This window comes from Jatropha curcas, chromosome 10, assembly GCF_041381405.1.
Source record: "Jatropha curcas cultivar XTBG-Jc1 chromosome 10, XTBG_Jcur_1.0, whole genome shotgun sequence".
Lineage (NCBI taxonomy): Eukaryota > Viridiplantae > Streptophyta > Magnoliopsida > Malpighiales > Euphorbiaceae > Jatropha > Jatropha curcas.
In genome coordinates this window covers 5,772,941-5,800,410 of record NC_143160.1, presented here as the reverse complement: position 1 = coordinate 5,800,410, position 27,470 = coordinate 5,772,941, and the positions used below count along the sequence as shown (strand labels likewise).

The following is a 27,470-nucleotide window of genomic DNA, read 5'->3' as shown; positions in this document are numbered from 1 at the left end:
TGATATCATTGAAACAATAAGCGATATGCAGCCAATGAGAAACAAAAACAAGATATGATATGCGACCGGTAAGAAACAAAAACAACTGATCTTGTCTAATTTAACGGGGTTATTACAAGGCAGAAAGATCCAATACTTATTATCAAAGCCACATTAACATTATCTATTGTCACAGTAATTTTCCAATAATTATTAAATTAAATAACTTAATCAATTAAATATTTTTCCCAAACTGTTGGAGTTAAATTTCAAATTACGACACTCCCTACCGATTACAATTTTTATTAGCAAATCCTTTTCCTTGCGAGTTGTGTGTCTCTCAGAGAAATTCTGTCAAATCCCCATTTTCAAAGAAAAAGATAACTTATATGAATTAATAACACCACTGAAACCAATTTGCGAAAGCAATGGATAGAGAGATGCTCAGGACGAAATGGGTTGCCACAGTTGCAAGCATCTGGATACAGAGCAGTTGCGGTGCATCCTACACCTTCGGTATCTACTCTTCCATTCTCAAATCCAGTCAAGGCTACGACCAATCAACGCTCGACACCGTTTCTGTCTTCAAGGATATCGGCGCCAACTTCGGCATCCTTTCTGGCCTCCTTTATTCCGCTGTCACTCTCGATCCTTACAGTCGCCATCTGGGAGTCTTCAGCGGGCCATGGGTTGTTCATGCGGCTGGCGCGATTCAATGCTTCCTTGGCTATTTTGTGATGTGGGCTTCCGTCGTCGGTTTGATTCCCCGGTTACCGGTGCCGGTTATGTGTTTATTCATGTGGTTGGCGGCTCACGCGCAGACGTTCTTTAACACGGCGAACGTCGTGAGCGGTGTCCATAATTTCGGCGACTATGGTGGGACTATTGTTGGCATCATGAAGGTAAGCCGGTGGATTATACTGTTTCATTTAGATTTCATGCTTGACATTTTAATTTAGTTTTTTCTGTTCCATTATAAGTGGCTGCTGGGCAATTTTATACACTCATCTACCAAGTTGTTTCTTTCCTTAGAAGACGCAATGTCATGGTTGGGATATTTATCATTTGATACGCATGTTATTTGTTGTAGTCTTCTTAGACTGGACGATCTACCATATATGGAAAACTCTTAACAACAGGCTACAGCAACTCTGAGAAAATTCCCAATATATGAAAGCCATTTATTGGGAAATATGCTAATCCAATAATTAGGAATTCAGGTATACACACATCAAATCATTATCTAAATCTAATAGGATAAAATCAATTTTTTGGGGACACAAGGAGAATAACGAGAAAAGAATTAAAATTTCTTGTTCTGTTTTCTATCTTTTTCACTTCAATTCTTTTTCGTATTAAACAGTAGGTCAAATGAATTGGGTGGTTTATGGCTCTTAAACATAAAAATGGATATAACGTCTTTCTCGATTTATGTTACTTACCTTTAACTAAGTTAACATTGTGGATATTGGTCTAAAGCTCTAATTTTGCATATTGCAATGAGTAATTACATGAGCACAATTCTGATAATGTTTTGCTAGTCATGGATCTTGAAATGATTATGGTTTAATATAACATTTGCAGATTAATTGGTATGACTGGTGTAAATGGATATATAGAATTGTCAAGAGAATGCCTTTTTACATTTTCAGGGATTTCTTGGTTTGAGCGGAGCAATGCTTATCCAATTCTATGAGACAGTATGTGAGGGTCATCCCAGCACTTACATTCTACTACTTGCACTGACACCAACAATAATCACTCTTTTGCTTATGAATTTGGTAAGAAACTATGACACAAACACAAAAGATGACAAGAAACGCTTGAATGCTTTCTCTGCTGTTGCAATGATCATTGCTGCTTATCTCACAGTCAATATATTGTTAAGGGACATCTTCACTATGCCATTATGGGCACGCATAATTATGTTTGAACTCTTGCTGCTTCTTCTTGCCTCACCCCTTGGAGTTGCTATCAGAGCTTTGAGAGAAAGCTCTGATAGATATGCACAAGCACTATTAGAAGAGAGGGGTTACAAACCAAAACCAGCAACTTCCTCCGATATTTCTACATCAGAAGATCCTATAGATTATCATGCACTGCCTAGTGGTGAGAGTCAGCCAAAAGCTGCTTCTAGTGACAGCAGTTTATCAGATGAAGACAACTTAAATCTCTTGCAAGCATTGCGGACTGGAAACTTCTGGTTATTATTTATTGCAATGATTTGTGGAATGGGATCTGGGCTTGCAACAATAAATAACATCAGTCAAGTAGGAGAATCTCTTGGTTACTCGACAATTGAAAGAAATTCTTTAGTTTCATTATGGAGTATATGGAATTTTCTTGGCCGGTTTGGAGCTGGTTTTGTATCTGATATTTTCTTGCACAGAGGTGGCTTTGCTAGGCCATTATTTATGGCTATTACTTTAGCAACTTTAGCAACTGGCCATATAGTTATTGCGTCCGGTTTTCCTAAAAATTTATATCTAGGTTCAGTTCTCGTGGGAATTTCATATGGTTCACAATGGTCATTGATGCCCACTATTACTTCTGAGATATTTGGTGTAGGGCATATGGGTACTATATTCAACACCATTGCCCTAGCAAGTCCTCTCGGATCATATATTTTCTCTGTAAGGGTCATTGGGTATATTTATGATAAGGCAGCAACTGGTGAAGATAACACATGTTTTGGAACTCGCTGTTTCATGTTGTCTTTTCTTATAATGGCAGCTGTTGCTTTCTTTGGCGTTCTTGTTGCTCTTGCATTGTTCTTAAGGACAAGGAGGTTTTATCAGGTGGTTGTGCTTAAACGGTTAAGGCATTCTTAAATGCCATTTTTATGTAAATGAGTGAGTTTGTATAAATCCATCATCCATGTATAAGATGCTCTGCTTTTTTTTTTTTTTCCCTTCGTGTTGAATGGCTTGTTTATGTTTATCTTTCACAATCTCATAATATCATTGTAGCTACTGTTGTACCCTTTTTGATGTTCTTGATGAGAGGAATTGCATAAGCTGTAATTGTTTTTAACAATTTTCTTGATTATCCAATGACGTCAATTTACTGAGTTGGGCATAATGTATTCTTTTGGTGTCTAGACCCATTTCCACTCTAAACGACATTGCCTCTTAGAAATTTACCTATTTTCGGCTATGGAAAACGACAAAAGCGATTTAGACATTCGATAATGGATAACCCGATAGCTCGATTCAGTTGTAGAGGGGTTGTACATGGAGAGATTGGAGTTTAACACGAAATGGTTCTCTACTGTTGCCAGCATATGGATACAGTGCACCAGCGGCTCACTCTACACCTTCTCTATCTACTCTCCGGCAATCAAATCCACGCAAGGCTATGATCAATCAACATTGGACACTGTTTCTGTTTTCAAAGATATTGGAGCTAACTGCGGTATCCTTTCCGGCGTTCTTTACACCAAAGCCACGACCCATCAACACGAGCCCACTTCGACGATTACTATTGGGCCATGGGTGGTTCTCCTGGTTGGCGCAATTCAGTGTTTCGCGGGATATTTTTTCATGTGGGCCTCCGTTACCGGACTGATTCCACCACCGCCGGTTGCTGTGATGTGTTTATTCATGTTTGTGGCGGCGCATGCCCAGAGTTTCTTTAACACTGCTAACGTTGTCACTTCTGTACGCAATTTCCCCACCTATAGTGGCACTGCCGTTGGCATAATGAAGGTTTCGGTCTCCCTTTAGTTGTTTTTGTTCTAATTTTATTTTATTTTTTTCATCAATTCAATTTGATATCAATTGCATGGATTAATGAGAATTTTATCAATTGCATGGATTAATGAGAATTTGATCGATTCTTTTTTTGAAAGTTCCATCTTTTTTTTCCCGCTTTACTTGCTAGGGATTTCTTGGTTTGAGTGGAGCAATGTTAATACAAGTTTATCAAACAGTATTCAACAACAAACCTAATTCATACCTCTTGCTGCTAGCCCTGTTGCCCAGCATCAATCCGATGATACTGATGTGGTTTGTTATAATTCATAATGTGAGTGAAGAAGATGAAAAGAAGTACCTTGACATTTTCTCATTGATTGCATTGGTTCTTGCTGCTTACCTTATGATCATTATAATACTGGAACATATGTTCAGTTTCCAATTTCCAGTGCGTGTCATTGCATTTGTCCTGCTCATGGTATTGCTTGTTTCGCCTATTTTTGTTGCAATCAGAGCCCAGGAAAGGAATTCTGATATTGTTTCTGAGAGGAATCAATTCTTGGATGAGTCTAAGGTACTTGCAAGACATTATCCTACTGGGTATCAGAGTTTGCCTAGTGGCAGTGGATGTGATAGCAGTGTCAATGAAAAGAATTCTTTGGATAATGTGGAAGGCCTGAATCTCTTCAAAGCTGTGCAAACAGTTGATTTCTGGATTTTATTTCTTGCTATGGCTTGTGGTATGGGTTCAGGACTTGCCACAGTGAATAATATGAGTCAAGTTGGAGGATCTCTTGGTTATGGAGGCTTTGAGACTAATACCTTAGTTTCTTTGTGGAGCATTTGGAATTTTCTCGGCCGATTTGGAGCTGGTTATATATCTGATTATTTCTTACTCACTAGAGGTTGGGCAAGGCCATCATTCATGGTCATCACTCTTGCAGGCATGACCATTGGTCATGTGGTGATTGCTTCTGGTTTGCCTGGTGCTCTCTATGCTGGTTCAGTTTTGGTTGGTGTTTGTTATGGTTCTCAATGGTCACTGATGCCAACAATTGCTTCAGAGATATTTGGGGTAGCACATATGGGCACCATATTCAACACCATTACGATTGCTAGCCCTGTTGGATCTTACATATTCTCTGTAAAAGTGGTTGGCTACATCTACGACAGAGAAGCATCAGGAGAAGGGAGCTCATGTTCTGGAACCCATTGTTTCATGTTATCTTTTCTGATCATGGCATCAGCTACATTTCTGGGGTCTCTTGCTGCTTTAGGATTGTTCTTTCGGACAAAAAGTTTCTATGATCGGATTGTACTCGGAAGATTACGATGTTCCACGAGAGAGTAAATTATAAAGATCATAAGAGATTTTTACTATATAGTAAGACTGGTATTTCTCTCCCGTTCATTAACTGCTGCTCTTCACCGTGATATACGAAATATGTTTATGTAGCAACTAATCTGCTTGAAGGCCAAAGAATGGTGCTGATGAAGCTTCTATTTGTTTTTTTTTTTTTTTCTTTGAAATAAAAAAAGGGCATGTTTGTATTTTTCTTGGTAGATGTACAATATAGTGCTTGTAAATATATATTTTTTATACAATAGCAGCTTTGTTGGTGAAAAAATAGTACTCTTGTTTTTTCTTTAAACTACTTTTACTTATTGAAATAATGAGCAAATTCCAGCCAAATAATTTTATGCAGTTCAAAAAACCATTTTATTAATTAAAGAATTTAACAATAATCAACGAGCGTCAAGACGAGTGATTCGACATCTTTATCTTTTAAACGGAGATAAAAGTTTCATCTTCGTGTTTAATATTAAATATTTGCTGGAAGTCATTTATTCTAAAACGAAAATAAAAATGATATCATATGAAGTTATCAATGAATCCCGCCTTTTTTTTTTTTTTTTTGAATAAGATATATTTTATAAGTTAGTTTCCCTTCTTTGTAACTGATTCAAATTATTCCTAATTTAATTAAATTATATTCACATATTAATTTTAGATTTTAAAATTTTCAGTCTGTTCTTGGAGGGGAAAAGAAGAAAAAAAAACTATGTCAGGTCATCAATCATAAGATTATAAATTAAAAGTTACTTTGGAATCGAAATTTTATGTTGAAAAATTTATGATTCAGCTATTTCAATCTACCAGGTTTACCAAAAGGAAAACTACGCCAAACTGATTTAGATAAAAAAAATCCAACCGAATTGAATAGTGTGATTCGATTTGTGGTTGGAACCAAAATTTACTCGCCCCTAAGCTTTAGGATGTTTTTCAAGGTAAAAAAAAAAAAAATATTGGGCCGTAACTCGAGCCCAAAAGTATACAATTCGAGTTAGCATCAGCCCGCCCCAAGTTTAACCCGATTTAAAATGGGAAATTGGTGCAAAATTAAGGAATAGTAGCTCAATCGGTAAAATTGATCCAATTGTAACGATAAAGAAACGAAGCGAGGAAGGGTTTTTGTTCTGCAAAGCTCTTTCTGGCTCTGATTGATTTCGCAAAATCCACATTCAATCATATCGAAGAAGAAGTAAAATCATTATCAGTTATTATCTTAGAAATATAAAATTTGAGGAGATAGATTGATAGATAGGTAGAGAAGGAAAGAGTTTTTTTTTCAGTTTTTGAATTTACATCATGAAGACGACGAAAGGAGGCAAAGTTATGAACCCTACAGACGCCTATCGTAAGGAGCTTCGCAAGAAGGAATTAAAACGGGTAATTTCATTTATGTTTTTAATTTTATCTTATTTTATCTCTTTTTTTTTTTTTTTTTTTTTTGGGTTTCTTTATCGAATAGTTCCTTTTTTTTTTTTTATACTGAGCAGGTAATGAGAAATTAAGTCAAAATTTTAATTTCTGGATTTGCTTTTTTCAAAAATAAATTTTAATTCTATTAGACTCTACAAAGTTTGGAAACTTGGAATTTTGATGTATTTTAATTTGGTGAACTATCTGATTTTCCAACTTAGAGGCCGAAGTTTTTTGGATTTGGATTTGGACGTTTAGGGCTTGGCCTAATAGTTATTAGTTAAGTTTAAGTGTAGTTGATTGTTGTACTTATATCTACTTCACTCAAATTGTGATTTTCATAAATAATATTGCTTTCTGTGATTTCATGAAGTGATTTTATGTTATTTGGATAACTGATGCATTTGTTGATGAATCCACTAACTTCTAACTTTTTCTCGTGCAATTTAATTTGACAGAACAAAAAAGAAAGAAAGAAGGTTAGGGAGGTGGGCATTTTGAAGAAGGATCCTGAGGTGCTAAGGGAGCAAATAGAGAAGTTGGAAATGATGAGTAAGTCATAATATACTTGAATAATTCTCTCCCTCTTTTCCCTTCGACTGTAGATATTATGAAGCATAGCCAAGGATAGAGAGAAGACTTAATTTATAATGTTGGATGCTTGACTGTTCTAAAATAACTGTACACACCAGACAATATGTTTGTAATGCCACTTTCATGGCCATCAACTTCTTCTTTTATTCTTTCTAACACTTAATAATTCTGTAGCTTTTTAATTACCATTAACCGAATATTAATCAGCTTTCATCATTATGATTTTTGAGGCAGTGTGTTCATTTTGTTTTGAGAACTTTAAGTGTGTCTCTTACTATCTTTGAAAACTAGAATTCTAAGCCTGTGGAAGATTGCAGGCTTGTATCCTTGTAGTTCCTGCATAATAATTGTCAATAGCTCTCGGGATGCAGCCAGACATTAACTATTTTAATTTGTGAAAGAACTGAGGAAGCAAATTTGAGGATAGAAGTGTAAATTTAATCTCTCTGTATGTGATCACTCGTGTGTGCATGTTTATGCATCTGTAAGTGGGCGCATGTTGTGTTGTGAAGGGGGCACGTGGATAATGTTTAGGATATCTGTTAGCTATAAACGTCCTTGTCTAGAAAAGATCACTTTGGGTTATCTTGAAACCAGTTTAGCTCATGGCTATAGCAAAATTCTAGTAAAAATAAATACAGAAAAACAAGAACTGCTTATTCATTCCTCAGCTTTTTTTTAATGATGCTGCAATAATTTTTCTCTGATATTTATCCTATATTTTTCTATGACTGCTCTTGCTGTTCTTCTCATTTTTCCACATGCAATTTAGAAATGAAACTTGGTATGCTAGCCTTTTCACTTTCAAACTTAGTTTTGTGTCTGATTCATCGGTGCAGAGGCTGATGGTGCATTGGATAAAGCAAGAAAACACAAAAAGAGACAACTGGAGGATACACTTAACCTTGTTTTGAAAAAAAGAAAGGTAGTATTTACAATGCATGTGTTCAGCTTCTTCTTTCATTTTCATCTCCTTGCTTATCTTAAAATTATGATTGTGGTTAGATATCTGGATCAAGTTGGAAATGTTTAATAAATGCAGAAAAGCATAGATCTGTGGCTAATTGATGATTTTAGTTGGATTATGAACTTTCTTTAACAAGGTAGTTACTGATAGGGAACAAAAAAAACTTGATCAATGCGATATACTTGTAAATGGGAAGAAATAACATTCAGATAACATTTTCCGTCAAAACTGATGGTTCACAGTTCTAGAACAACTAGGTCCAAATTGATTGCATAAAGAATTAAATAGAAAAAAGTAGATAGGGAAGTGGAAGAAGAAGAAATGTCTGTTATGTGACATGATAATCATTTTTCTTTTGTGTCCTGGACAGGAGTATGAAGATAAAATGAAGGAGAAGGGTGAGACCCCAGTAATGTTCAGGTAAATTGGTCACTCTTTTATTGTTCCCTTTTGTCTGTGAGCAATCCAGTATTTTTTAACACTTTATTTGATTGACAAACTGTAGTATACATTTACGTGCAGTCATTTGGGTCCACCTCGAAGAAGAACATCTGCAGAAGAAGAAGAGAGAGTCAAGCACCCTAAACCTGAAGTATATATGACTAACTTTAATACCTCTTTAGTCCTGTTTTCCTTTCTTATGATCTTACATTTACAAAATTTGGGGTTGCAACTTGCAGGACTCTGTCTATTATCACCCTACACTGAATCCTACTGGGGCCCCACCACCGGGAAAGCCTCCTATGTATAAGTCATCCATAGGTATTTTTTTTCCCCTCTCAATTTTCAAGTTAAATATGCTGTTGCTTTATGTGCTTTGTCTCTTTCCCTCTCCCTGTTGACTTCTCTGTTGACTTTGGCTTGCAGGCCCCCGGATTCCTTTATCTGCTGCTGGCTCATCAAGCGCTGCTGCATCATCCTCAATGGCCGAGGCAGAGGATGATGCTTTAGCAGTGCCTCCACCCCCACCTCCCCCACCTCCTCCTTTGCCAGATGGCACTCAATTGGGTGGTGGGGATAACTCTGTTATACCTGCTTCCTTGCCTCTACCTCCTCCTCCTCCAATGCCTCCAAAGCCTCCTGTACCAGGCATGGGGACATCACTGCCACCACCACCTCTGCCCCCACCTCCTCCAGGCCCCCCGCCAAAAGACCAAGTTGCAAGTCACACCTTACTTTCCCCACCACCTCTTCAACAAACTCAGCCACCACCACCTGGCACTAATGGAAGTGAAAGGGAGAGAAATTCATCTATATTGTCAGATGAATCATCCACCAAAGAAGCAATTCAGGCAAGTGTCTTTCACCTCCTCTAGAAATGCTTTATCTTAGGGGCAACATAATTTTGATGAAGAAATTAGACTCAGTTAGGAGCTAAGGATAGAAACATTGGGTTTTGGGAAGTTTGTGGATGACGAAAAGTATTAACTGTTTGTTTGGTTGTCCACCATTTGGGTTTTTTCTTTTTAAAAAGAAGTTTTTACTTGTCTAAATTTCAAAATCTAAAATGTTTTACTGGTATTTGTCAACTCAAATAATTGGTCTAGTTTGATTTTGTCAATTCAAGTCTAACTAAAAATAAGCTAGGTGTTTAGTTATTGAAGAAGTTACCAGAGTAGAACTGAACCAGCTTCAATGCTGAGATTTTTAATTTCTTAACGTTTTCTAAATTTTGGATAAAAAGGTTAACATCATTTCTTTATTCAGGTAACTTCTGTGCTCCCTCCACCACCACCTCCTCCAGGAATGCCACCAACATCGGCAAGGAATCAATCTGATGGTGCATCATCTGAAGCTGATAGCAAAAATCAAACAGTATCTAGTGATAACACTAAAATGGTTCCCCCACCGCCACCGCCTCCATTGCAACATCCTCCAGTGCCTGGGCCATCCTTGATCCCCACATTACAGGCTGATGTATTACCACTGGGGATGTCGCGTTTGCCCCCTCCCCCACCCCCACCAAATATGCATGCACCAGTGGCTGCTTCAGGACTCCCTGGTCAAGTGGCTCCTCCTGGAGTGATGGTTCCACTAATGCCAAGACCACCATATGGTCCTCCCCCTGGACCTCCCCCAATGATGATGCCACCACTTCCTCCTGGTCCTCCTCCTACCTTTCAAGAAGATGCTGCAGCAAGGATAACTGTTCCGCAGAAGCCATCTTATGTCAAATCTGCAGCATCTACTGTTGTTAAGAGGCCACTAGCACAGCACACTCCAGAACTTACAGCTATGGTAAGTTTAATCCTCTGATTCTTTATCTATTTCATCCTCGTCTCTTTAATAAATCAAAGAAAAATGTTAAAAAATAACTACAATTGCATAATTGTTTCCCTGTTTACACCATTTTCACAATTGTTCGATAGATATATTGGGACATGATCATGATAATTTATTGTTAGGGGGTGCATTTTCTCTGGGCAATGACAGGTCGCCCATTTTTATCCTACTATTCTGTGGTAACTATGCATTCCAAAAGTGCACAATTGGTTAGACATTATCAATGTGTTAACCCTGAGGTGACTTCTCTTGAGGTTTCAAGCAAAAAGTTTCAAGATATATTGGAACATAGAAAATTTGGGTCATTTGCAGACAAGATCAGACAATAGATTGTTGAACACAACTTGCCAGAATTCATGAAATAGTATTGGAACTAATCAATTAACATATGAAGAGGATAAAATACCCACTAGACAAAAGCTTGTCTCAAGAAGGCTTGTAGAGGAAAGGACAGCAAGAAAAATGGGATCACGATGTAGTGCAAGGAATGTCCCAGTAAATTCTCTGCCCGATTTTAGAACATATGAAGAGGATAAAATACCCACTCGCTGATGTGTTAATATAGTGTCCTATTAGGATTGGCTGGAAAATGGTAGATTAACATGTAGCAACACATTAATTGATCTTTGCATTAAAGGTTTTCTCTTTGTATTTTCATTATGAGGAAACACCTTCATTTTTGTTGAACCCTACTTATGTTGCATAATTTTTTGAAACTTGTGTCCTAATTTTGGTCTAATTCAGGTTCCTGCCTCAGTTCGTGTAAGGAGAGAGACTGCAGTCACAAAACCGAAACCAAAGTCAACAATTCCAACAACAGCAACACCCATCAGGCCAGCAGCTTGTACCATTGTGAAGCCAGAGTCCACTAACTTGTCATCAGCGTCGAAGGCTACGAGCATTGATGACTCATATATGGCCTTTTTGGAGGACATGAAAGCACTTGGTGCCCTTGATGCTTAATTTCAGTATTACAGGCTAGAGGGGAAGTATAAAAGAAGCCAAGGGGAATCTAGTGTACAGGTTAATGTACCGGATCAGGGAGTTGACTAGAAATATTTATTATTTCTGGTAGCCTGCTGCCTTGGTTCTATCTTCATAGTGGCTTTAGGAACTTCCATTATTGCCGGTACTTCATTTTTGTGTTGCTAAAACATCTCAATTAAGTGAGGTGGGCATAACTGGTGGTAAGTTTTCTCAGTCGACCGTAGATATTTTAACCTGGAGCAAGGTGGGAACTGCATTACAATACATTTAAATTCAACTTTGCTTTCTCCTCGATTCTCAATTTGTACTTTTCCCCCTCTTTCACGGGCTGAATTAAATTACTGTATACTTCTGATTTATAACCTGCCAATGATGTATTTCTATTCTATGTTGCATATTCAGAGACAAACTTCTAATTTTTTAAAGCTTCCTAAGAGTATGATACCATTTTGTGGAACAGACCAGAAAATACACCAAGGAAGAAGTCTCAGAAAGTTTTCTTAGCAGGAAAGAAGTTTTTGGTACCTCGAGATAATTGTCACAAGTAGGAAAGTGAGATCATGCCATTTGTCATATTGCACTAATCATAGGAGACCTCACAATAAAATATTATCTTTTATTATTATTATTTTTGTTCTTTAATAGTAGTCATTGTAATTGCATAGAATAATAGTTTTTTTTTTGTTTATCAGCATTATTCATCATAGTGGACCATTTTGTCTGTGTGCACCAGCAATGGCCATGTGCATGCTAGCACGTTGTAACATAATCAAAATTGAATTCCAGTAAACAATTATTTAGTTCTTCTAATTTAATTATAATTATAATTTCACTCTTTTTAATTAATAAAATATATTAATTAGTCTTGGAAATGTAATCACATTAAATTAATTGATTTGGTTAATCCTTTATATTTATTTTTGTATATTAAGGCATATTTCAGTGGTGAGTGTATATATATCTAGGTTCAAATCTTTCCTTAAATCTTTCTTTCCCTAATTAACATATTTACCGAATAACAGATTTAAAATTATAATTATGATTAAGAGAGTAAATAAATATGTACCTAATTTTATATAATCTGCGTTTATATTTTTATATTTATCTACAAAATATATATTGTTAATAAATTGATTTAAAATCATAATATTAAAAAATATTGTTTTTGTATCTTTAAATAAATCGGAAATGACTAAATTTACAAAAGCCAAAAAAAAAAATTATTGAATTTTGTAAGATTTGATTTACTTGTAAAGGCAGTGAAAGAAGCAGTCAAAAAAGAAAGAATAAATAAATAAATAAAAGCCTTTGCTTTCTCTCTTTCAAAGGACCCGCCGGCCCGGCATTCTCACCGGATTAACTGTTCTTGTTTTTGCTGTTGATTTAGACCTTAAGCAATTTGATTCTTTAGCTTTATCTGGTAGATAAGTCTTGTTTTGACACAAAAAAAAGTATCTTTCAAGAAAGAAATTTCTGGGCAGTTGTTGTCCCTGTTATAATCTACACAATCTAGACTGTACAGCTACACGTTCTCACTAAAATAATGTGAGTAGACATTTGACCCATTCATTACTCTATTTTTATTATTTCATAGCAGATAAGGATGCGACGGTTAGATACCTTTTGTTTTATTCAGAAGCTCTTCAAATTATAGATTGGCAACTTTCATATCACCATATCTCTCTCTTTTTTTCTTGTTTTCATGTCATTATAAATTTGGAAAGCTCTTTTCTGATTCTGTACGTGGTAAAGTCAAAGGGGTTCTATTCTTGTTTTCCAGTGTGAATATGACCATACTTTTTGGCTTGCTTTGTGGTGTGGGGTTTTGGGTATAAATGAACTGATCCAGAAAGGGCAATAGCAATTTGTGCACAAGACACATTGAACCAACCGAGATTTATCCAACTTGGTTGTGTAGGCAATGCAAGTGGATTTCTTCTCAACTACCCATCATATTTATTTATTTATGTATGTGGAGTCAACCATGTAAAGTTATCCAATCGATGGCTTAATCCTTGATTGAAAGTTAATTGTGCTTTTTAATCCTTGCAGCTGAAATAGAAAAATATCAAAACTCAAAAGCTTGTGATAGGGAGAGGGGTTTTGCAAAGAGAGAGAATCATTGTGGAATTAAAAAGGATTTACATGTAGAAAGAGAAAGGAAAGGATATAAAAAGAATTTCCTTCTGGAAGCTGACTTTAGAGAGCTTGATATATAGAAAGAGCTTATTGATGGGCCACCAGTAGAGAGACGATGAATTTATTAAAATATTAGAGCAGTTGGTAGAGGATAGAACTTTCAAACCTCAGACAGGTTTTCTTCTGCTTAAAATGATCCTGGCATAGACAAAAAGGAGGCTTTTGTAGGTGTTGCTTGGTATGATGGGAGAAATGCTTGCCATTGTCTTGCTGTTCTTTAACTTGGTGTTGCTTCCTGATCCTTCCTTTCCCCATCCATTATGCACTGATTCAAGTTTGTACTGATTCTTTTTATACTGTTTTGATTTCAACTTTTTTGGGTTTGTGGTTACAAAACTTTACTGGCCCTATGTTATTGTGCACATGAATCTTAATTCTCTTTCTCTGTTTGAATTTATTGATGTAGGAGAACCCCTTTCATTGAACACCACTCTGAAATTTTGTCCCTACAAGGGGAGCACCTGCTGCAATTCCACGGAAGATACACAATTGCAGAAGCAATTTCAAGCAATGAACATCTCGGATCCTGGCTGTTCTTCTCACATCAAATCTATCCTTTGTGCTGTAAGAATTTTGTTTTCCTTATTGTCAAGTAAAAGTTATGTCTGAGACATTGAATTTTTGAATTTGACCCAGGTTCAGCGTTTGATGGCTTGAATATAATTATTGCTTATCCGTTGATCAAAACATCATTACAAATGTATTAGAAAATCTAAAGAAAATTGCTGTTACAACCAAATCCAGATAGGTCCTACAGAATTATTTCATCATGAAGTTTAGAAATATATGGTTTTTTTCAGGTTAAACATAATCAGCATAGTTTCTTTATTCAGTCTTTAGCCGTTAAATAATGCATTTTAAATATGTTAATGATCTCTAAACAACTGGACCATTGTGAAAGAATTTTCTGACTGTTGATATCTTTGTTGACATGGTTTACAGAGATGTGATCCATTTTCAGCGGAGTTATTTACAATCAACTCTGTGCAACGGCCAGTTCCTGTTCTCTGTAATTCTACTGTTTCAGGAAATTCATCCCAGTCTGGCCAAGCAGTGAATAACTTCTGCTCTCAAGTATGGGATGCGTGTGAAACTGTATCTGTATCAAATTCACCTTTTGCCCCTTCACTAAAAGGCCAAGCCGGTTTACCTGTCAATTCCAGCGTCACAAAATTGACTGATCTCTGGCAGTCAAAAACTGATTTCTGCTCAGCATTTGGCGGAGCGTCTACTGATGGATCAGTATGTTTTGATGGTGAACCTGTTACTCTCAATAACACTGTATCATCTAGTCCACCACATGGGTTGTGCCTTGAGAAAATTGGAAATGGATCTTACCTTAATATGGTTGCCCATCCAGATGGGTCTAATCGTGCATTCTTCTCTAGCCAACCAGGCAAGATTTGGTTGGCAACTATTCCTGAAGAAGGATCTGGAGGAACAATGGAAATTGATGAATCAAGTCCTTTTATAGATCTAACGGATGAAGTTTATTTTAGTAGTGCATTTGGAATGATGGGCATGGCATTTCATCCAAATTTTGCACAAAATGGTCGATTCTTTGCTTCATTTAATTGTGACAAGGTTAGATGGCCAGGATGTGTTGGAAGATGTTCATGTAATTCAGATGTGAATTGTGATCCTTCGAAGCTAACTCCTGACAATGGCGCACAGCCCTGCCAATATCATAGTGTTATTGCAGAATATACTGCAAACAGTTCAACAGTTGAAGCTTCTTTGGTACAAATCTCTGTACAAATAGAATTTTGTGGTGTTATTTTAATGCAATCATTCCATCTGACATTTGATTTTTTCCAGGCAACATCTGCCAAACCATTGGAAGTTAGCAGGATATTCACTATGGGTCTTCCATTCACATCGCAACATGGAGGACAGATTCTCTTTGGACCGACAGATGGTTATTTATACCTTATGATGGGAGATGGAGGTGGACCTGGTAATGCAGGTGATCCTTACAATTTTTCCCAAAACAAGAAATCATTACTTGGAAAGATCATGCGACTGGATGTTGATAATATACCAAGTGAGTGTATGCAAAGCATTGTTTATAATGAACTTTTTATTGATTTGTGTTAACAATCTGCTACATTGCAGCTTCTGTTTTCTTTTCATTCATTTTTACCTGAGAAATAAATTGAGAGGCATGGTTCAGAACTCATAAGTACCATTTTTGCAGGTGCTGAAGAAATTAATAACCTTGGTCTATGGGGAAACTACTCAATCCCTAAAGATAATCCATCTAGCGAAGACAGTGATTTGCTGCCAGAAATATGGGCTTTAGGCTTAAGAAATCCCTGGCGCTGCAGCTTTGATTCAGAAAGGCCATCCTACTTTATGTGTGCAGATGTTGGAGAGGTACGTGATGTGTTTCTCTTCCCATAGTCTCTGATAGAAAAAAAAATGCAAGTTTATAATTCAATTTCTTGAATTCTTGTGGCAAGATTTACTTGAAATTTGTGCTCCTGGACTTTTGCTTAAGCAGTAAAGGGTCAAGTAGTTGGGATATAGTAGGTGAAGTCTAATCAACAGCTTGCACAGCCACTGCAAAAGTAATTACATTCATTAGTTTAAAAAAAATTATGCTTTTGTCATAAATGTCTCATCTTGTTTTTAACTAACATTTCACCAGCATATGGGAATTAATGAAGTCTACTGAACTATTAGGGAAATGGAAGTGTTAGAAACAAGGACCTTCAAAAATGGCAAAGAATTCTTTGTTTATTTTCTGTAATGATTTAGCTTATGCTTAATTAAGCCTCTTGTTGTATTTTTTGGAGTCTCTGAGTTGGACAATATCACATGCACATATCTTTGAGAGGCTTACGTCGGACAAGTTATGTGAAATTGACTTCTGAACTTCGAAGTGTTGGACATTTTTATTTATTATTTGTTCTGCAGGATTTATATGAAGAGGTGGATATCATCACCAAGGGGGGAAACTATGGCTGGCGCGTTTATGAGGGACCCTATCTTTATGACCCTCCATCATCGCCTGGTGGAAATACATCTTTGAATTCCATAGACCCAATTTTTCCAGTTATGGGATACAACCACTCTGAAGTAAACAAGAATGAAGGATCAGCATCAATTACTGGGGGTTACTTCTATCGCTCGAAGACTGATCCATGCATGTATGGAAGGTGTGTAAGCTATGTGCCTTTTGCTACGATGTTTTAGAGACCATATGTGTAGTTATTGATCGTTGTACACAAAAACGACTAGTTAGGTGGCCCTGTAAAAGAATTACGTTTTTCATTTCAATCTGCCTATTAAGTCCTGAAAGCAACTTCAGACATTTATGTGTACTTTGCTGATTGGTTCTATATGTTCAGGTACTTATATGCAGATTTGTATGCGGGTGCACTGTGGGCAGCTGCTGAAACCCCTGAAAACAGTGGTAACTTTACCAAGAGCAAAATTCCTTTCACTTGTGCTAAGGACTCTCCAATCCAGTGCATATCTGTACCAGGAAGTGCTCTTCCAGCTTTGGGCTACATTTTCTCATTCGGGGAAGATAACCACAAGGATATTTTTATTCTAGCCAGCAGCGGTGTTTACAGAGTTGTTCGTCCAAGTCGATGCAATTATGCTTGCTCGAAGGAAGAAAATGTCACTGTTATTCCAAGCCCAAGTCCTACCATGTCACCGCCTTCACATGCAGGCCAGTTACATTGCCCATATAGCAGAATACTGGTCTTATTATCTTCTCTGCTCCTGCTTTTGATGGGTGTTATCTAGTTTCCAGCATGTCACTAACAGCTGTATGTACTATCAACAGTCAACACCCTTCTTCCAGTTTTTTGTACAATAGACTTTTCTCCGTTCTGTTTCTCTGAATTGTTCTTTTGCAACTATTAAAGAGTAGGTTGATACTACCAATTTTTCTGTTGAGACTCACGTGAATTATTCAGTTGATAGAATGTGCAGTTGTCAGCTATTCTGCAATTCAATTACAAATACATGTTTTATGTTGAATTACACGAACGGAAATTATTTCAAAAGATTTACTTTTTTTTTTTTTAATATTAATGCGGATTTACTTATGACTTATGAGCAAAGCGAAATAAAAATAAACTATCATATTTTAGTTTGGAAGTATAGTTTAGTTATTAATATTGTTGTAATAAATAAAGGATCCATGCTTTTGAGGTTCCATGTTCAGTTTCAGTTGCATGAGTTAGGTATTGGGTCTAACTTCCATATATCTCTTTCACATGTTTTGTTAATAATATTTTTAATGCCCATTCAAAATTTAAATAATGTCTCTAATTTTTTTTTATTGAACTTCATATAAAGACAGTATTTTTAAAATTACATTCGTTAATACAGTTTGAACAATCAATTTTATCTAACACTTTCTTTAAATATACCTCTATTTGGATATCATTTCTAGTAAATAATTGAATGAAAAAATTATTGATAATAAAATAAATTAAGTAGGAGCAAAGTAAGTAGTTTTGTTTTGATATTTATTGATGAATGTTTTGGAAAAATAATTCTGATTTTATGATTGTATTTTCACTTGTTTTCTTACAAAATTTTTAATATTTTTTATTTTTTAATGTTATTACTAAAAAGTAAAAAAAAAAAATCCGGTTCAATTGTTACCCAATCATTAATCGGATTGGACATCAAATCCGATTGTCGAAGTACTGTTCAAGTAAGGTATCATTGAGCATTGTGTGTCTTTCTAAATTTAAATCATACAGCTAATATACTTTTGAGAACCCTTCAAGCTAACATCTTATGGATACTCTTTGTTTGGTAATTTCCAATTTGGCATTTTGGAGTTGAAGAAAATAGAAAATAGTTCCATTTCCTATAAATAAATAAAAATAAAATAGTTTACTTAAATATATTCCTTTAATGTATTTCATTTTTTTCCTCATAAAATCGATTTTTTCTTCGATGCATGGCTGATTTAATAGAACGATGAACTACTCGGCAGAGAAGAATAACACTTTCCTTTAACATTTATCAAATTATAATAATTTATATAATGAAAAGAACTCAAACTGAAAATTTGGGACTCTCCATGTATCCTACAAAAAGCGAAAAGACCAAAAAATCATAAAATATATGAGAACAGAGAAATTTATTTAAAGATAAAAAAATTATAAATTTTAATGGAAATTAATAAAAAATAGATAAAACACGAGACATCATAAAAAAATAATGATTTAAGTTATATCCAATAACATATAATCAATTGTAAGATTATATAGAGAATATATTTAATTAAAATTATATTTTTATCAAATTCATTATAAATTTCTTTTCGTTCATCCTAAAATTATGTAATGCCAATATTGGAAAAAAATAAATAAAGTTACACACTCATAACCCAAATATTAAGCTTAAAAAGTTCAATAATAACTTTCAGAACATTGAAGTGAAATGATAAATTAATAAAATTATTTAGGAGATTTTTAAGAAAAAAGCATATTTATATATTATAGAAAGTAATTTTTATTAAAAAGAAGAAGAAGAAGAAGAAAAACTTCAATGATAGTTCCCAATCACCCAAGTTCCTAAGCAAAGGATTCCAAAAAAATCCCACAACAACAAAGCAAAAGCAAGTCATTATCCGTCAACCCTAAAAACACAAACTTTCCATAGAAGAACAGAGCATGGCATGTTAAAATTCAACAAAAAGCAAAAGAAAATCAAAATCAAAATCAAAAATCAACTCTTTGGTTAAAATCCCAAATTAAGAACCAGAAATTGACCCCCAATAACCTCTATCCGGTGGTTAAAAGTAAATAAATCCAAGTCCTACCCATATTCCCAGGCATTGTCCCTCTTTTCTTCTTCTCTTTCCTTCCCTTTCCCCCGTTTTTTCCCCCTCTGGTCTCCTGTTTTCCACTTAACCAAACAAAATCCTATACATACAGAAATACACACATGTATTTGTGTATATTTTGTTTATGTGTGTAAATGAAAATTAAATGATGGGTTGGACTTTTGGTCCTCTATCTTCTCCTTCTTTCTCTTTTATTTCTCACTCTAAATATAATTTATTGATTTTCTTTCCTTTGATTGATTTCTCTCTTCAATGCAAACCCTTGATCCTCTACATGTAATCCTACATTAACTAACCTAAACCCTTTCGATCTCTCCAAACATGTCCCGTGAACAACCCTCTTCATCTCCGATCCCTCTAAACGACTCGCCTAAACCTCAGCACGACACGGCCACTGTTTCTGACGACGCCCCCAACGAGGAACCTCCAGCTCCGCCACCTCCACCACCGCCTACTAACAGAAGCAATCGGCCTTCTCGCGCTTGCACTATCCGCGCTGCCGAGAGGCTTCAGGCTGCCCAACAGCAGGCTGCGATCGACCGGAAGCAGAAACCAAAGAAAGAACAGCAGCAACAACATCGATGTGATGAGTCGCCGCAGCAGAAAGAGCAATGTAGCACCAGTAGTAAGATCATTACGCCGTTGGTTGGGCCACCCGAGCCGGCTCAGTTACCGAGGTGGAGCCTTCGCTCCATGTGGGAATTAGCTTCCATACTCAATTTCTTGCATGTGAGCTTTTTTTGAACATTTATTGAAGTTGTGAATTTTGTTCTTTTCAATTTTTTGCTTTCTTGGTGTCTTGGGGCTTATTTTTTTGCGTTGCAGGTATTTAGGCCTCTATTGAATATACAGATTGAGTTCTCAGCTGAGGAGTTTGAGACAGCTTTGATTACACCCAATGACACTTTGGGAGATATACATATACCTTTATTAAAGGTTGGTGCTTTATTTTGATATTCAAAGTTTTCATTTTTCAGTTTATACTTAATTGAAATTCTTGTCTGTGGTTCACAATTAGTTCAGTTCACATTTTAGCAATGTGTACTTCTGAGAAGCTTAAGTTAACCAAACTCAAGTGATGCTAGTTGTTTTCTGATTTAAGTAAGTCTCCCCAAAATGTTTTACCTTAGATGCAGACGAAGTGAATTAGCTGATTGTATATGGGGACTAGGGATTACAGTTTTGATGAGTGGAGAACTGGCTAATGGTGCAATGCTGGTATCATGCAAAGTGATTTAGAGGATGCAATTATGGATATCCCTTTATTTTATTATCTACCAGTGTTGCTAATGTTGACACACAAAGTACTTCAGTACTTTGAAAGCTGTTGTAGTTATCGATTTTATTGAGGTAACCTTCATATCATATGAGAATTGGACATGGTGTTGCTAGAGTTGCGGCACCAAATTTCGTAAAGGAAAAATGTGCAAAGATGAGGATACTTTTGGTAATTGAATGCTTTGTTTTACATGTCAAATTCAGTATCAAATGCTGATATATTTTGTCTTTTGGATTATGAAATTTTGGGTTTAGTTTGGATTACCCTGCTGAAATATTTAGGCAGTTGGATGTTGCTGACAACATGGAGAGAGAAATTGGAGTCTGGAGGGTGTACGCCCTTGGTACCATATTTTCTTCCCTTTTGGTGGTTTCTATAACACATTTAAGACAGCTCATAGCATTTTAATGCAGGCTGATTCGAAACTACTTCACATAGGAAGCTTGTTGCCTCTACTACTGACCCTGAGATACAAGTTTTGTTGGTTGCTGCACTGTTTTGAATCTGCCGATATTTGGTATCAAAGCCTTGTGATGTGATATTATGAAATAGCCAATTTTGTTTTGTCTTTGATTTGTGGTTCATGTTATTATTGCACAGTTCTGATGACCAGGTCACAACTGTATGTCTACCGGGTACTTGCCAATCATGATAGTTAGGTGGTTGCATGACTAGATATGTGGTGAAGAAATTATTATTCTTTCAGAGCCCATTGCTAAGAAGGATTTACATAGCTAACCTGATTTAATTGAATAAAACTTCGCTAATCCAATATTGCTGATTATGATAAAAGTGTTGGTGACATATGCATATCTAGATTTTGTTGATCTCCCAGGTTCGATATTAAAGGTATCGACTCAGTAGGCTATCATAATTTTATGTAAACAACTAAACAAGTATGGTTGGATTTATGATATTTAGGAGGGACATGACTACAATAATTACTTTGGAAATGTAAATGGCAATAGTGACTTGAGATTATTAGTGAAGGAATGTCTTGTAACTCGATACAGATTATGAGTTGTTTTAAGTTGACATGATGGGATGTCATGAACTTGTAAAATTCTTATCCTAATGTTCATTTTGCTCGGTACTTGAAGAAGCAATGAACTTCCCATTTGATTAGAGTTTGTTTGGGGATACATAGGATCCTCTCTACTGCATGTGCATGATGAATCTTCATAATTCATATGTTGTACAGCAGTGCATCTGATTTTAATTTGGGTCTTATGGCTTTCCCCAACATCTTGAATATATACATATAAAGAATAATGTGCTCCAGAAGTTTGAACATTATGTTGAGATAGTTTGCCTGAGAAAAGGGTAAGAAGCCTGGAAGAAGAAGTACATGCAAGTCTGGTTTCTAAACTTTGTTTATTATAGCCAATGATTTTGTTCCCTTCACTGGATATCCTTCTCCAACTACGTAGCTAAAAAAATTTCTAAATTGCAGTATCAATTGAGTTGAACTGAGAATTTATTGACTAGGCTTTAATAGCTGGGGCTGACTTTTAGTACACTTGGCAGCAATTTGTTGCTAATTTTGATTTCTTGTGATCCTTAGAAACATCCTTAATTTTCATTTTCTGTGCTTACATCGCAGACTTTGATTCTTTATGCATGAAAGTAGCTGCTAATCAACAAAGTTCTTTTTCTTTTGATTCATTCTTTTTACAGGCAATCCCTCCTATTACCCGAATGGCCCTTACACGGGATACATGGGTTACTGTTCTGTGCAGAAAATTAAGAGACTGGTGGCACTGGGTAACTCAATCATTGTACTTCTTTTAACAAATGTTTAATACTAGGTCTTGCAAACTTGTACTGATCCCTTGTGCAACTTCTCACTACTAAGATATGTTTGGTATTTGTTGCAGGTTGCAGATGGAGAACTTCCCATAGTTGCTTCACATGGGTGAGTTGTTTTGAACCTATCAAGGCTCTTAATTGTGGTTCTTTATATGTTGCTAATGCATGTAACTTTAATTTCTTAGGGTTGAGATTGAAGTGTATAAAACTCTTGATCCTGGGATTCGCGTGGTGATCTTGAAAGCTTTATGTGACATCCGTGTTGAGGTACTACTATAATTCTATGATTATCGATTTCAAATAATTAATTGTTGCATATATATATATATATATATATATATATATATATATAATGCATACATTTTACATATCTGTATATAAGAACATATCTCTGTATATATATACATATCAAATGGAGCCTAAATTCAAGACCTGGTTCCAGATTTGTTATGACTTGAGCAGATAAATGAATCTCATTTGTTGATTGATCTTATGTTGTTTACTGAGTATGAATTCTTAGTAGTTCTGTCTTGCTGTCCCTTCAAATAATTCTTGATTGGGGTATATTTTGTAGTTCTTTCACATGATTGTGTCATCTCAGTGTTCTTTCACATGATTGTGTCATCTCAGTGTTCTCGCAAATAAGCTGTCATTTTTAAGTTGGCACTTGTATTGTTATAATATGCTGCAGTTGTTTTTTGCAGCTTCTAGCAATTATTTCCTAATTTCAGTGTCAGTTTATCTGATATCCATTCTTCTAGTTCTGTAAATTTTGCATTCCTAAACATAGTTCCTTTCAGTGATTTCAATTAAGATTGAATTTTTTTTTCTAGTTTTAGTAATATTTCCAATGTCCTCTGTGGATTTTCTTATTAAGTTCACATCTATATTCTGAATATATCATGCCAATCCAAATTTGAGTAACTAACCTGTGGTATTTCGCCTGGGTCTATGCGGCAATTTCATTAGCTTATTTCATACCTCCATTAGTATATTACCAAAGGAATTGAATTTGAGTGATATTTGCAGCAAGAAGATGTTCGAAATTATATTGACAACTCCCTTAAACATGGAATTCAACTTTCAGTATTTCGTAAAGAGCGTGTTGGGGGCGATTCACAAGCAATTAATTACTGGTAATATTGATATGCTTCTCAATAAAGCATACAATTTTGACTGCTATTAGTTCTTTTTAAACTTTCAAATGACGTAAAAGATCAACTGCATGTATTTCTAAGTGAAACTCGAAATCTTCCTTTGGTGTAACATTTTTGTCGTTCTGTAGTATAAGTTCTATAATCTATGTTTTGTTGTTGGTGCAGGTATGAAGATGATCCAATAATTGGTCATCGGTTATACCGAGAAATAAGAAAAACTGAAGTTAAGAAATCAAAGGCAAAAGGTTCCCATGTCCTTTCCAATACAACATACCAGTGGGAAACAGTTGCAACAAATTTCGAAGAATTTCAAGATGTTTCTGTAAGTTATCTAAATTGGCTTATTGTATGAATGCCTTCTTTAAATTTCAATGAAAGGTTGTACATAGTTCTATTCTTTGGTGCTGCTTCCATGTTTTTCCCTCTTTTTGTTCTTATTTTGTATTCTAATCCACGAAATCAAAATGATTTACTGGTTTAGAAGTAAAAATTAGTTTTCTTTTTTCCAGAAAATTGTTTCTTTATTTCTTCTTTCTTTTATCAGAAAGATCATCTTTCTCAATTGCTTTGCTTTTTATATTACAAAATTAATGTGTGGATCATGATTTGATTTGAAGTGGGCTTTGAGTATATCCATTTTTTCATTAAAAGAGACCATGTCTGTTATGTTGTTCTTAGATGGCAGGATGGATTTCTTTTGATGTTTATTTATGCATGAAAGTACAAATGCAGATTTGTGATTATGCATTAATTACAGTGGTTATATACCTGTCTGTCATCTGCTGCACTTTTAATATTCTATGATGGAATTTCTGATGAAAAGGGGCAAAAGATATCTTGATGTTAAGAATGTTAGGTGCTGATTTCCTGGTGAAGTGATCAGTACTCCAAGAATGAAGGATTCTAATCCAAATAAACATGATTTTAGATTGTGTCAGGTTTTATAATTTTGCGCTTCAGAGAAGTATGCTTTTTTTTTTTCTCCTTCCTAGAGGAATTAGTTTATAATGGAAGTGGAGCTTAGATAAGCTTTATTGAACTTGCAGTCTGTTGAGTGGTGTTCTGCCAGCAGGTTTCGTTAACCTTGAGTAAGTAAATGAAGTAATTTATTGCCAATTTTCCATCAAATTAGAAGTTCAATTTGAGATCAAAAAGGTTGTCTGTATACGTGAGCTACTTGCATTTGTAAATTGAATGTTAATTGTAAGCAATTTTAGCTGCAAACTGAATTTGCAAAAGTATATCCAGATTTCTGTACAAGTCTGTGTGAAAAAATGCCAAGGCGAAAGTACGGTACCTAAGATCTGGAATTGTTTGAATACTCTGTCGGTGGAAATGTTTTCTTCAAGGCCATATTTTTCTTTTCTGATTTCTTTCTAACAATTTTTATTTCTATCAAATAATTGTTTGCTTTTCAATCCATTCCTGATTCTTCCCTGTTATGTATACTTGCTGTTGCAAATGGTTCTTTTATAGATGCAAGTATTTTGGACAATTTTCTCTGCCTGGTCCCTGGTGATGATTCAAGGAAATGGTTCTGTCTTTGGCTTAATGAGATTTAGCAGAATCTTAAATATGTTTGCTGCTGGATATGAGATTCCAAGATTTTGTAACTGTTTAGTGCACTACTGCTGCAGGAGAAGCTTTTTACGAGCAAAAATAGAACAGAGGCTTCATTAGGGAAGAAGCTAAAGAATGACATGCTTCCTGAGATTGAGAAGGTTCACAAGGTATTGAAAATTGCTTGTTGACTAATATTTTACTTTAATGTTGTAAATCAAGAAAGAGAAGGTGTTTCTTTCTTGATTGAAGTTATTTTCTTGACTGTATACAGTGAAATGTTGCTTTCCTTTCCTGTAATGAAATAATCTTGTTTGCTTTTCCTTGTCTGCTTAGAGGAAAGAAAGGTTGCTGAAAAAGCAACATAGGCAGGCTCTACTTCTTGATAACTTTCTGAGTGTAGATGGGCTTGGACCTGGACGTTCCCTTCGTGACAGGAAACCTGTAACGTACACTTTTGGTAAGATAAAGAACAGTTATTAAACACAGAAGCAAGAGTTAGGGCTTCATTTTCAGATAGTGGTGTGTGTTGATTACCACATCATGGCAAGGAAATGTTTTTTCTGCAATGATGATTATTTGAAATCTAATCATCTGGGTGAAATGATTTTGCAGATGATTATGACCGGTCAATCAATGAGGCTATTAAAATAACAAAGTATGAAGTTTGTTAGGAGTACTCCTTTTTCCTCTCCTTTTTTTTTTTTCCTGAGAGGAACTTGTCTTTATTTCTGGATCAACGTGTTTAGTTAACTTATGTTAGATCTTTCTTATTGCTACCTTTATTGACAGGCGGAAACCACCATCTCCTGAGCCTATTCATAGAAGAGAAGGCATTGTCAAACCTGAAGCTTCAACAAATGGTAAATGGAATGACCCTTCAAATTCTTCTCAACATGGTACTTTCAATTTGACAAGCCCCGATTCACCTGGTTATGATGATTTTGAAGAAGACCATAAAAATGAATTATTGGATCGAAGGTAGGATAAGTCTCACAACTTCTTGCTTTGCCTTTAACTTGCTCTTAAACTGACCATTGCATAATTGTTTGCAGCAACAGGAGAAGACAGAGGCCTCAACGGTATTCAGCCAAAGATTTTGTTGAAGCAGTTTCGGATAATGAAGCTGATTTTGACAGTGATGATGACATAGTTGGAGAAGCTGTATATGATGAGGAATACTTGAGGAAACGTAAACAGAGGAGAAAGCTTTCTAGCAGCTCTGAAGGGGATGAGGAATATCGATGGGAAGAAGAAAATGGTGAAGATGAAGAAGAAGAAGAGGAAGAGGATTCCTTAAGTATCAGCGAAGCTAGTGATGAGCCCCAAAAATTTAAGAAATTACCAGGACGTACTCGGAGGGAAACTAAACTAAGGTCTGTTGATGAGATCCAGTCAGGTTTAAGACGCAGTAAAAGGGCCACTAGAAACCGGATTAATTACCGGCAGTATGAGCTGTCAGAATCAGAAACAGAATCGACGAAACATGAGAAATCAAATGGATCAGATGAACGCTCAGATGCTAGTGAGAATGCAGAGTATTCAGCTGCAAGTCAAGATTCTGATGATGATGATGAACAAGATATGAAAGTTGATCGGCCTATTGAAGGCTATGCCGAGACAGCAGAGAAAGAGAAAAATCAGCCACCGGAGAAATCAAATAGTCCTGGTCAGGATGAAGTTGAGGGTGTAAAAAAGCGGCGTTTCCTTGATCTAAATGAACTTGCTCCAGGCTCTGGTTTTGATGATGGTCCAAACACAATAATGAAAGATGAAGATAGAGATGAATTTTAAGCATCCCTCTCTGCTGGAAAACAAGGTTTGTCGGTTTCTCTCGGGGAAGCTCAATGTATGATATCCAAAAAAAAAAAAAGAAATTATAAATTTTGTCATAAGCCTGTGGAGGATTTATGGTCACAGTTCTTCCACGGGGTAAGTTAAGCAACAACCTGATGCAATTCATCATTCAGGATTTGCAGCAGGGAGCAACTTGGTGCTGAGAGATATGTAGATTAGGTAGTCATTTTTTAGTATGTCTACATTCATAGAAAATCTACAACAGGTGAATGAGAATTCGTTGTGAGTTCTTTATGTTATCCAATTATTGTACAATAACCTTAACTGATATTGTAACTGAGAAATTTGGCTTTTAGACGTTCAAGCCCTGTAGTTTATTAATCGTTCATGGCAACAACAGCAATCTGCCTCTTGACCATTTGGATTGGTTACGTCTGCTGATAAATTTGATTGGATCAGAAACAATTTTACGCAATGTCATAGATCATATTTTGTATGGGTAATTAAAGTTTCGTTTATCAGTTCAATATTTTTTCTACTGTAATAGTAATGTATCATTCTGGGATTGTAAAGCTG

At 35.7% G+C, this 27,470-nt stretch overlaps 5 protein-coding genes across 8 annotated transcripts; all 5 read left to right on the top strand.

Moving 5' to 3' along the window:
* The first annotated feature begins 239 nt into the window (after window positions 1–239).
* Window positions 240–2,885, top strand: LOC105640475 (protein NUCLEAR FUSION DEFECTIVE 4). The gene is made up of 2 exons (XM_012224792.4): window positions 240–881; window positions 1,632–2,885. Exons 1-2 carry the CDS (start codon window positions 408–410, stop codon window positions 2,808–2,810), a joined length of 1,653 nt encoding a protein of 550 aa, XP_012080182.1. The 5' UTR covers window positions 240–407; the 3' UTR covers window positions 2,811–2,885.
* A 189-nt stretch (window positions 2,886–3,074) lies between these two features.
* LOC105640474 (protein NUCLEAR FUSION DEFECTIVE 4) lies at window positions 3,075–5,326 on the top strand. The gene is made up of 2 exons (XM_012224791.4): window positions 3,075–3,686; window positions 3,862–5,326. Exons 1-2 carry the CDS (start codon window positions 3,213–3,215, stop codon window positions 5,023–5,025), a joined length of 1,638 nt encoding a protein of 545 aa, XP_012080181.1. The 5' UTR covers window positions 3,075–3,212; the 3' UTR covers window positions 5,026–5,326.
* Window positions 5,327–6,078: 752 nt separating this feature from the next.
* Window positions 6,079–11,694, top strand: ELF5 (proline-rich family protein). Its single transcript, XM_012224789.4, has 9 exons — window positions 6,079–6,405; window positions 6,897–6,990; window positions 7,872–7,957; window positions 8,370–8,419; window positions 8,522–8,591; window positions 8,680–8,761; window positions 8,867–9,291; window positions 9,707–10,237; window positions 11,027–11,694. Exons 1-9 carry the CDS (start codon window positions 6,325–6,327, stop codon window positions 11,243–11,245), a joined length of 1,638 nt encoding a protein of 545 aa, XP_012080179.1. The 5' UTR covers window positions 6,079–6,324; the 3' UTR covers window positions 11,246–11,694.
* Window positions 11,695–12,604: 910 nt separating this feature from the next.
* LOC105640472 (HIPL1 protein) lies at window positions 12,605–17,473 on the top strand. Of its 4 annotated transcripts, none has more exons than XM_012224788.4 (8): window positions 12,605–12,814; window positions 13,322–13,742; window positions 13,875–14,032; window positions 14,411–15,208; window positions 15,287–15,512; window positions 15,666–15,844; window positions 16,388–16,629; window positions 16,822–17,473. In XM_012224788.4, exons 2-8 carry the CDS (start codon window positions 13,649–13,651, stop codon window positions 17,225–17,227), a joined length of 2,103 nt encoding a protein of 700 aa, XP_012080178.1. In that variant the 5' UTR covers window positions 12,605–12,814; window positions 13,322–13,648; the 3' UTR covers window positions 17,228–17,473. The 4 variants fall into 4 exon arrangements, with proteins under 4 accessions (XP_012080178.1, XP_020537567.1, XP_020537566.1 ...); XM_020681907.3 differs by lacking the exon at window positions 12,605–12,814 and adding an exon at window positions 12,868–13,237; XM_020681908.3 differs by lacking the exon at window positions 13,322–13,742.
* Window positions 17,474–19,067: 1,594 nt separating this feature from the next.
* On the top strand, window positions 19,068–27,312 carry LOC105640470 (DDT domain superfamily). Its single transcript, XM_012224786.3, has 12 exons — window positions 19,068–20,021; window positions 20,118–20,228; window positions 22,249–22,335; window positions 22,449–22,486; window positions 22,566–22,647; window positions 23,410–23,516; window positions 23,703–23,859; window positions 25,175–25,267; window positions 25,434–25,557; window positions 25,713–25,755; window positions 25,890–26,078; window positions 26,153–27,312. Exons 1-12 carry the CDS (start codon window positions 19,614–19,616, stop codon window positions 26,889–26,891), a joined length of 2,178 nt encoding a protein of 725 aa, XP_012080176.1. The 5' UTR covers window positions 19,068–19,613; the 3' UTR covers window positions 26,892–27,312.
* The last annotated feature ends 158 nt before the right edge of the window (window positions 27,313–27,470 follow it).

Coding starts and splice junctions, on each gene's coding strand:
- LOC105640470 (XM_012224786.3), top strand. CDS start 19,614: ATGTCCCGTGAACAACCCTCTTCATCTCCGATCCCTCTAAACGACTCG. Junction 23,517..23,702: donor TCACAAGCAATTAATTACTG/GTAATATTGATA, acceptor TTGTTGGTGCAG/GTATGAAGATGATCCAATAA. Junction 26,079..26,152: donor AATGAATTATTGGATCGAAG/GTAGGATAAGTC, acceptor AATTGTTTGCAG/CAACAGGAGAAGACAGAGGC.
- LOC105640472 (XM_012224788.4), top strand. CDS start 13,649: ATGATGGGAGAAATGCTTGCCATTGTCTTGCTGTTCTTTAACTTGGTG. Junction 15,513..15,665: donor GGATGTTGATAATATACCAA/GTGAGTGTATGC, acceptor CCATTTTTGCAG/GTGCTGAAGAAATTAATAAC. Junction 15,845..16,387: donor TGTGTGCAGATGTTGGAGAG/GTACGTGATGTG, acceptor TTTGTTCTGCAG/GATTTATATGAAGAGGTGGA.
- ELF5 (XM_012224789.4), top strand. CDS start 6,325: ATGAAGACGACGAAAGGAGGCAAAGTTATGAACCCTACAGACGCCTAT. Junction 8,420..8,521: donor GAGACCCCAGTAATGTTCAG/GTAAATTGGTCA, acceptor ATTTACGTGCAG/TCATTTGGGTCCACCTCGAA. Junction 8,762..8,866: donor TATGTATAAGTCATCCATAG/GTATTTTTTTTC, acceptor TTTGGCTTGCAG/GCCCCCGGATTCCTTTATCT.
- LOC105640474 (XM_012224791.4), top strand. CDS start 3,213: ATGGAGAGATTGGAGTTTAACACGAAATGGTTCTCTACTGTTGCCAGC. Junction 3,687..3,861: donor CTGCCGTTGGCATAATGAAG/GTTTCGGTCTCC, acceptor TTTACTTGCTAG/GGATTTCTTGGTTTGAGTGG.
- LOC105640475 (XM_012224792.4), top strand. CDS start 408: ATGGATAGAGAGATGCTCAGGACGAAATGGGTTGCCACAGTTGCAAGC. Junction 882..1,631: donor CTATTGTTGGCATCATGAAG/GTAAGCCGGTGG, acceptor TTACATTTTCAG/GGATTTCTTGGTTTGAGCGG.